A 9,548-nucleotide genomic window follows, 5' to 3' on the forward strand; every position below is an offset into this window, starting at 1 on the left:
ATTGATATGGGGGGGGCGGTCTTCTCATAATGCAGTTTTCTATTAGACATCTTCAAATCATTCTTATGTGTGCTGACTGAGCTTCTCCGTTTCATAATCTGAGAAAATCAAAAAGAAACCAAGAGAAGCGCAGAAAGTGGTAGCTCCTCAGAGAGATCATGGTTAACTTTAACACAAGTCAAATGCATCCTTTTTTTTTTTGCAAAAATATAAGAATATTGTATATGCTGATGAGAATCTCATTCCAATTTTCTTCTCCCTTGAAGGCTATTTGGATATCCCTTCCCTTAAACTGAATCCAGAACATAACGGCAAAAAAAAAGTCACGAGATGTTTTTCACCAAGTGTGTCTTTTCTCATTTGCTTAGAATTGCTGAAAAAAAAATCAAGAACAAGACAGGGAACGTTCAAACAAACTGAGCTTATATTTGTAATTGGTAAGAAAAAGGAAAGACGTTTTCAATTTATGCTCAGCTACGGTTGACGTCATCAATATGTGTGGTGTGCAGCTTTCTAGGCAGCAGATGGAAGTGATGTCCCTATGCCTCTGAAACGTTTTCTTCCTAGTCTAATCTCCAGGTGTGGAATTCAGTTCAAAAACTTTGTCATGTCAGCCAAGACGAGTTGTTCCATCCAGTCACTGCCCCGAAAAACATAATATGGGTGACTCCCAGTCACCCTCTCTCAGCCCAACCCATCTCACAGGAAAAAATAGGAAAAATAGGAAAAAGGAAGGTGTAGAAAAATGGGAAAAATAGGAAAAGGAAGGTGTAGATATATCCGTAGATAGATAGATAGATAGATGGATGGATGGATGGATGGATGGATGGATGGATGGATGGATGGATAGATAGATAGATAGATAGATAGATAGATAGATAGATAGATAGATAGATAGATAGATAGATAGATAGATAGATAGATAGATAGATAGATAGATAGATAGGATTTTAGCTTAGTCTGATGCTTGATGCGGGTGAAATAAATAAACCACTTTTGATTTGGTACAGTTGCCATAGTTTGAAACCACACAGGAATAGGTGAAGGGGCTTGACTGATGCCTTTTATTCTTGTGTTTTTATTTTACTATTCAGCAGAGAATAAAAAAGAATGACAGAGACCTGCAGTACTCCAAATGTAATGCTCAGTGTCTTTATTAAATCCTGCACTCCAATTCCAGCTGTTTCCCACAGTGACTGGTAATTATAAAAATAACTGGTGCTCATAAAGAAAATGTGTCAGCAGTTCTTTAGATGTTTCTAGACCTTAACAATACCATTTCCTTCAACAAGCAAGAATGCAGATCGTAATCAGCATTCATGCTGAGGATAAAAGTAGAGAAATCAATCTAATTTATCTTGCTTCTTCCTTTTTCCCATTCTTTTTGAGAGAAAGAAAGGGGTTGAAAAACATCCACTGAATGCCCAAAAAACAGAATGAGAGCTTGGGGAAAATTGGTTTTAGGTAATCTTCAACTTACGATCATATTGCAGCAGTTGTTTGAAGCTACAGCAGCGATGACGGAAGAGACTTATGACAAGTCCCTGAAAATTTAGCCATTGCAGCACCCTCATGATCAAAATTTGGGCACTTGGCAGTCTGCCCACACTTTACAAATACAGGGGTACTTCACCTTCCCACCTCTACCTATCTCTCCCCCGTCTATGCCTTTTGGCTCCGTGTCCCCTGCTTCCATAGCCAACCTTCTCCGTGAAAGTGCTTCTTTTCACTTCTCCTAGTGACATGACAGAAGTGTTCCAATATTTGAGGGGCTGTCACAAAGAAGAGGGGGGGGGGTCAGCCTATTTTCCAAAGCGCCAGAAGGCAGGACAAGAAGCAACGGATGGAAACTAATCAAGGAGAGAAGCAACCTAGAAATAAAGAGAAATTTCCTAATCAATGGAACAGCTTGCCTCCAGAGGTTGTGCATGCTCCAATACTGGAGATTTTAAAGAACAGATTGGACAGCCATTTGTCTGATATGGTACAGGTAATCCTGGACTTACAACAGGTCATTTAGTGACCTTCAAAGTTACAATGGCACTGACAAAAATGTCTTACGACCATTTTTCACACTTACGACTATTACAGCATCCCCACGGTCACATAATCAAAATTCAGATGCTCATTGGCTGATTCATATTTATGATGGTCACAGTGACCAGGGGTCATGTGGTCACCTTTTGTGACCATCTGACAAGCAGAGTCAATGGGGAAACCAGATTCACTTAACAACTGAAGCGATTCACTTAACAACTCTGGCAGGAAAGGTCATAAAAGAGGGCAAAACTCACTTAACAAATGTCTCACTTAGCCACAGACATTTTGGGCTCAATTGTGGTCATAGGTTGAGGACTACCTATAGTGGAGTCACATGCCTTAAGTAAATGTGATTCCTTAGTACATAATTCCATTAAATTCAACCCAGCACATATGAATCCAATAGCAGAGAAGAGTAGAGGCTTGTGCATCGGGCAAAGTTTTGTACCTATATAAAAGAGTAACCAGTCACGTATTTAGCCCACCATCTTCTATCAAAAACCAACACAGTAAACATTGGTATCAAATAGCAGCCTTGCTCAAATTTGTGCCTTCCAAGTATGTTAGACGAAAGGTCTCTTCAAACTGCTTTGGGTTGTAATTGAATATAATTTTGTTTGGCTATCATGTTGGGGGGGGTGAGTCTGTAGAGAAAGGTTTGTCACGTCATAATATAGTTTTACTACTCATGTACCTGTTTGAGGACTATTAAAATTAGGGAGCTGAGAGTTAAATTATATGTGATTCAAGCTTCAGCCAGGGGACATTATCCTGTTTTCAAAGAGGGAACAAGGCAGTGATGATTGCGGGGGGGGGGGGGGAGGCGTTGCAGGAGGAGTACATCACAGCCTTTTACATAAGCTGGACAAAATGTAAACAAAGTTTGTTTTGGCTCCCTTTACCAGTCTTCAATTCCTTGTGAGTTGTTATGGGACTCTGGGACTGTTCAGCAATGTCAGGAGCAAAAGGTCTAAGAAAGGAAAAGCAGCCCGGCTTTCTGACCTTGAAAATTCATCTCCCCCTCCCTTTTTTTTTTTTCCTTTGCCTCTCCTTACTGTCCTTCTAGAAGGTTTTGAGCTGATTGGAAGGGGACTGTGGAGAAGATGAGAGAGAGAGAGAGAGAGAGAGAGAGAGAGAGAGAGAGAGAGAGAGAGAGAGAGAGAGAGAGAGAGAGAGAGANGATAATAGATAGGGAGAGCAAAAGAGAGAGATGATAGATGAGAAAAAGACAGATGATAGGTAGGTAGGTAGGTAGATAGATAGGTAGGTAGGTAGGTAGGTAGATAGATAGGTAGGTAGGTAGGTAGGTAGGTAGGGAGAGAGAGAGAGAGAGAGAGAGAGATGATAGGGAGAGAGAGCTTAGATAGATGAGAGAAAAAAGGGCGAGATAATAGATAGGGAGAGCAAAAGAGAGAGATGATAGATGAGAAAAAGACAGATGATAGATAGATAGATGAGAGAGAGAGAGAGAGAGAGAGAGAGATGATAGAGAGATGATAGGAAGAGAGAGACAGAGAGAGATGAGATGATAGAGAGATAGATGATAGGGAGAGAGAAAGAGAGAGAGATGAGAGAGAGAGAGAGAGAGAGACAGAGAGAAATATAGAAATTATAGAAATATAATTCAGATAAAAATTGAGGATGCTAATGACAGTCTTTTATATAGCATTTTTTTGTATTTCAGAGGATCAAGGAACAAGTACCAAAAGAGATCTCAAGTGTTTTCAGAGAGCTTGAGGAAAACTTAACTAAACAGGGAAAGCCAGCATTGCTCGCTGTTTGCTAACATAGAGCCTCTTCAACAGCATAAAGACCCATGGAAATAAAGTATCTTTAAATATTTAATAGTCTATAAATTACTTGAATCAATAATAGAATAAATGGCATCCCTTATATATCGCCAGAAGCTTTTAGGTTTTTCTAAAAATATATATATTCTGGACATTCTGTGCATACATGTTTATTTTTCAATGGTGTTTGACTTTTTGACCACTGCTTGCTTTATTAGACGTTTATTATACAACTTTCAAAGTTAAGGGGCAAAACTTAAAACATTAATATTAAACAAATGCATATTATACTCAGTCGTTGGTGGCTTCCCAAGTAAAACTTATGAAAGTTCTGAAATGTTTATTAGATCTATTTGGAGGCCACAACTTCAAAGACTCTTAATGCCTTGAATTCATAAAAGCAATAAAGCCAGCCCATAAAACTGCACTAATAAACCAACATTCACAAATATGGCAAGGCCAATGGCTGGACAGAAAAAAGTTATCCCGGTGACCTCCCTAAATATTAGCGGACAGGAGGGGAGGGACACTGGGGTCTTCCTGGAAAGGCACTCCAACCTTTGACTAGGGGTATTTGATCAGTATGGGTTAGATCAGGGTTAGTCAACCTTGGCTCTTTTATGACTCGTGGACTTCAACTCCCAGAATTCCTGAGCCAGCTTAGCTGGCTCAGGAATTCTGGGAGTTGAAGTCCACGAGTCATAAAAGAGCCAAGGTTGACTACCCCTGGGTTAGATGGTCAGGTTCTCCTGGAAGCAAATAGTCCCGGAGGTAAACAGGAGCTGGCCTTCTAATGCAGGGGTGCCCAACCTTGGCAACTTTAAGACTTGTGGATCCCAACTCCCAGAATTCCCCAGCCAGCCAGTCCAGAAATCTTAAAATGGCTGGCTAGGGAGTTCTGGGAGCTGAAGTCCAAAAGTTTTAAAGTTCCCACTGTTGGACACCCCTGTAATAAAGGGCTTTATTACAGGGATCAGAAGCCAATTGTTCTTTGCCTTTTTTCTGTTTTTAAAGGTTCTTAAAGCTCCAAAATGCTCCTTAATTGATTGCAAGCTCCTAAACTGAACCAGACAAAGGCAATCTTAATCTTAAAATGGTGCAGGCTGCCCATCCTTTATAAGGTGGTACAGTACCTGGAAGTGGCTGGCATTACATTCCTCCCTATTTAAATTCAGCGGAATGACAGAAAGTAACTTTTTGTTGTTGTTGTTGTTCTCTTTTATTATGAACTTGGCACTAGTTAAAAGGCTTCTTAATTGTGCCTGCTGTTGAGCTTTTCATGGTTTTACATCTAAAATGAGCTCTTCGGCTGAAGAGAGAAGCAGCTTATTTTCCCTTAAAACTGTTTACTTGCAACTTCATGTATTAGATGGAGAGGGGGGGTGTCTTACAAATTCCCTATTCAGCAAAAAGATTGACAGCTCTACCCTCCAAAACTGCATTCGGTAAACAATGATCAGAGAGGCTGAAAGTTCCCTTTGATCAGAATTCACCGTAATTCGCCCTAATCGTAGAGGCTGATAGATTTTTCAGGCATAACGTAATTCCTAATGAAGTAAAGTTTAGTTTAGTTTTGTTAAGGGAGCTTTTGACTCAGCTGGGTATTGCAAGCTATTTCTTCTCCTTGTAAGAGTTAGATCAGGGGTCTTCAAACTTGTGGACTTCAACTCCCAGAATTCCTCAGCCGGGCAGGCAGGCTGAGGAATTCTGGGAGTTGAAGTCCACAAGTCATAAAAGAGCCACGTTTGAAGACCCCTGGGTTAGACAGAGGAGCAGAGCAGAGGAAGTAAATAGGTTTCAATAGATTCTTTGCCCAGCAGAGTTGAAATCTCCTTTTGGGCTCCCCTAACAAGTTTAAAAAAATGTTCCTGTTCCTAAGCTGTTGCTGAATTTCCTAGCACAACCTATTAACAGCTTCTGCTGAAATGAAACCCAATGTCTTGCAGAATTGGTCAAGGTTGAAGTGTGCTCAGTCCATTCTGGGAGACAGTTGAAGCACCTTATCTTGTATCTTGTGTGATGAAAACAAGTGAACGTGTATTTTTGAAGAAATGGGAGAAATGAGACAGAAGCACTTTACTATTTTGTAAGAAACCCAAGGGGCAGTGCTTTTTTTGTAAAAAACAAAACAAAACATGTCATACAACCCACCTTGCCTACCCTATAAGGTTCCATCCAAAAAAGGTGCCAGAACTCCGTTCTGGGCATTCTATGACAAAAAAAGCCCTGCTTTTTTTGTTTGGTGTTTGGTAATGCTACAAAATCAGCATGGTGTTTGTTTGGTGTTTGGTAATGCTACAAAATCAGCTCTAGGGAACGCTACCTCCCTTCCCTGCCCCCCACAACTACAAAATGGTGCTAGTAATTATACAACTTGCCCTAACAACTGACGGTAGCAATTGATAGGGTTCTCTTAAAAATTGAGATAGAAAATGCATACCTGACATGTTAACCATGAAAATCAGTTGACAATAGTTCTCTTTTACCAAAAGAGCGCTTGGGTTTTAAGCATTATAATGTTCGGTTGAAGAGGCAGAATTGGCAGAAAAGCCATACTGGGGTCAGCACTGGGGAATCTGCAACTCTTCTGATGCTGCTTAACTACACTAGAACAGCTCCAGAGACATGTAGTTCCACAACATCAGAAGACCCACAGGTTTTCTGTCTTTGATTTCAATGCATCTCTCAATATTGGACCAGAGGTCAGGTTTACTTTAGTTGCAAATAGCTTTCACTGAAAATGAACATGACCTTCTTCCAGTTTTCTTAACTAATAGCTATTTCTCTCTCTCCCCCTCTCCCTCTCTTTGTCTCTCTTCCTTCTCTCCTTGGCAGGCCTGTGACGGAGGATTAGACAACATTAGTGGAGTCATGCTTCACACAGCCATATCTTGCTGGCAGCCATTTCTAAGTCTGGCTGTGCTGCTACTTTTCATAGGATCCACCCTAGGTTGCCCAGCTCGCTGTGAATGCTCAGCACAGAATAAGTCTGTCAGTTGTCATCGGAGGCGCCTGATTGCCATCCCGGAGGGCATCCCCATAGAGACTAAAATCTTGGATCTTAGCAAGAACAGGCTGAAAAGCGTCAATCCGGAGGAGTTCACAGCTTTCCCTTTGCTTGAAGAGATAGATCTCAGCGACAACATCGTGGCCAATGTTGAGCCTGGGGCCTTTAACAGCCTATTTAATTTGCGCTCTTTGCGACTGAAAGGGAATCGTCTGAAGCTGGTCCCTTTAGGGGTCTTCACCGGCTTGTCAAACTTAACAAAGCTGGATATTAGTGAGAACAAGATTGTCATCCTGCTGGATTACATGTTCCAGGATCTGCACAACCTCAAATCCCTTGAGGTTGGGGATAATGATCTGGTTTACATCTCCCACAGGGCCTTTAATGGATTGCTTAGTCTGGAGCACCTCACTCTGGAAAAATGCAACCTAACAGCTGTACCAACAGAGGCCCTTTCCTACCTTCACAACCTCATCAGCCTGCACCTGAGACATCTCAATATCAACCTGTTGCCTGCATATGCCTTTAAGAGATTGTTCCACCTGAAAAACCTAGAAATAGATTATTGGCCTATGCTTGACACAATCCCTCCCAACAGTCTTTATGGCCTGAACCTCACTTCTCTCTCCATTACCAATACCAATTTGTCCACCATCCCTTATGCTGCTCTGAAGCATCTGGTTTACCTGACCCACCTGAATCTTTCCTACAATCCCATAAGCACAATCGAATCAGGCATGCTTGCAGACGTGTTGCGCCTGCAAGAGTTGCACATAGCGGGGGCCCAGCTGCACACCATTGAACCTCATGCTTTCCAAGGCCTTCGATTCCTCCGCGTGTTGAACGTGTCCCAAAACCTGTTGGAAACTCTGGAGGAGAATGTGTTCCATTCCGTCAAATCCCTGGAAGTTCTCTGCATAAGCAACAATCCCCTGGCTTGTGACTGCCGCTTGCTTTGGATCTTACAAAGGCAGCCCATGCTGCAGTTTGGTGGCCGGCAACCAATGTGTGCCGGCCCAGACAGTGTCAAAGAGAGGCCATTTAAAGACTTCCACAGCACGGCCCTTTCTTTCTACTTCACTTGCAAGAAGCCCAGGATCTATGAAAAGAAGCTGCAGTACTTGGTGGTTGAAGAAGGGCAGACAGTGCAGTTCTTGTGTCATGCAGAAGGAGATCCTCAGCCAACCATCGCCTGGTTGACACCGCGACGGAGACTGGTCACCGCAAAATCCAGCGGGAGAGCAACAGTGCTTGGAGACGGTACACTTGAGATCCGGTTTGCCCAAGATCAAGATAGTGGGGTTTATGTTTGTGTGGCCAGCAACGCTGCTGGGAATGACACCTCCTCAGCCACCCTCACCGTCAAGGGGTTTGCCTCAGATCGTTTTCTTTACGCCAACAGGACTCCTATGTACATGACAGATTCCAATGACACCAGTTCCAATGGAACCAATGTGAATACATTTGCTCTGGACCTTAAGACAATACTGGTGTCGACGGCCATGGGCTGTTTCACATTCCTTGGGGTTGTTTTATTTTGTTTCTTACTACTTTTTGTGTGGAGCCGTGGGAAAGGCAAGCATAAAACCAGCATCGACCTCGAGTACGTCCCCCGTAAAAACAATGGCGCAGTGGTGGAAGGGGAGGTTTCAGGACCACGCAGGTTCAATATGAAAATGATTTGATGGTTGTGCTCTAGCGTTATTAATTTTGCCCCTTTTCTTCTCCTGTGGCATTCGAACCAATTTTCAACACGCTTGGCAAAATAAGGAGGCCAGGCTGGAGGCGGCTCCACTTGGCTGCCACCGTGTCAAGCGGTAGATGGAAATCAAAAAGACTGTCTGAGATTGTACAGCAGAGCCTCGTGTTTCGAGGCGGCGTGAGTGAGTGAGAGGGCTTTTTCCTTTTTTTTTCTTTTTCTTTTTTTGCAGAGTTTGGCAAACAGCACTAATTGTTTGCATTGCAGATTTTATGGCATTCTGGGGATTTCAGTAACAAACGGTCAGTTCATGGATACTTGTTGGAAATGTTTTTACCACTACGAAGCAAACAAAAAAAACCCTCCTACTACAGTATAGGATTTCATGTTTTAAATGTGAGAAAGAGAAAGAGAGACATTTGTTTACAATCTACTCTGCAGTAAAATTTGTATCTATAGCTCATTTGCTAAATCCTTGCATCCTTACTTTCTAGTTGGTTCAAGGCCGCAAAAATTAATGTATTGCTGTAATATCTGTATGTGTGTGTGTATGTATTACAGTAATACATATACATAGTTTAAAGCAATACAGATGAGAGATTTTGTTCCATCCACAGTGACTGACCCAAGTGTGATATCCCTCTTCCCAAATTTCTAGTCAAATTTTAAAATTGGACTTCTGAAACAATTAGAGACGATAGTGTCTTGAGATTTGCATTTACATCCAAGACGCGAAGGAACTCCTCAGGCAGAATTTACGGGATGCCATGTTGGTTCTTTTCATAGAAAGAAAAGGCACAGGCTTAATTTTAATACAAAATGGATTTTAAAAACATACACGTGGGATCACACTAGAACAGTTTACTGTAAAAAGGTGGAGGTCTAACCTTGCCCGCTTTTGGAAACATAAAATCGGGCGGATGACACACGAAGGACAGTCTCTTTTATTTTTATCCTGCCCTGCCAAATACAGCTCCATCTCCCACCATCACCACATCTGTTTCAATTTCTG

General features: G+C 42.0%; 1 protein-coding gene across 1 annotated transcript; it reads left to right on the forward strand.

The window, feature by feature from the left end:
• Positions 1-6,701: 6,701 nt before the first annotated feature.
• Positions 6,702-8,522, forward strand: LINGO2 (leucine rich repeat and Ig domain containing 2). The gene has a single exon (XM_015819586.1). The coding sequence runs from the start codon at positions 6,702-6,704 to the stop codon at positions 8,520-8,522; it is 1,821 nt and encodes a 606-aa protein (XP_015675072.1).
• Positions 8,523-9,548: the final 1,026 nt, after the last annotated feature.

Source organism: Protobothrops mucrosquamatus, unplaced genomic scaffold (assembly GCF_001527695.2).
Source record: "Protobothrops mucrosquamatus isolate PMUCROS unplaced genomic scaffold, P.Mucros_1.0 scaffold956, whole genome shotgun sequence".
Classification (NCBI taxonomy): Eukaryota; Metazoa; Chordata; class Lepidosauria; order Squamata; family Viperidae; genus Protobothrops; species Protobothrops mucrosquamatus.

Bases quoted from the DNA above. Each gene is read 5' to 3' on its own strand.
- LINGO2 (XM_015819586.1), top strand. From the start codon at position 6,702: ATGCTTCACACAGCCATATCTTGCTGGCAGCCATTTCTAAGTCTGGCT.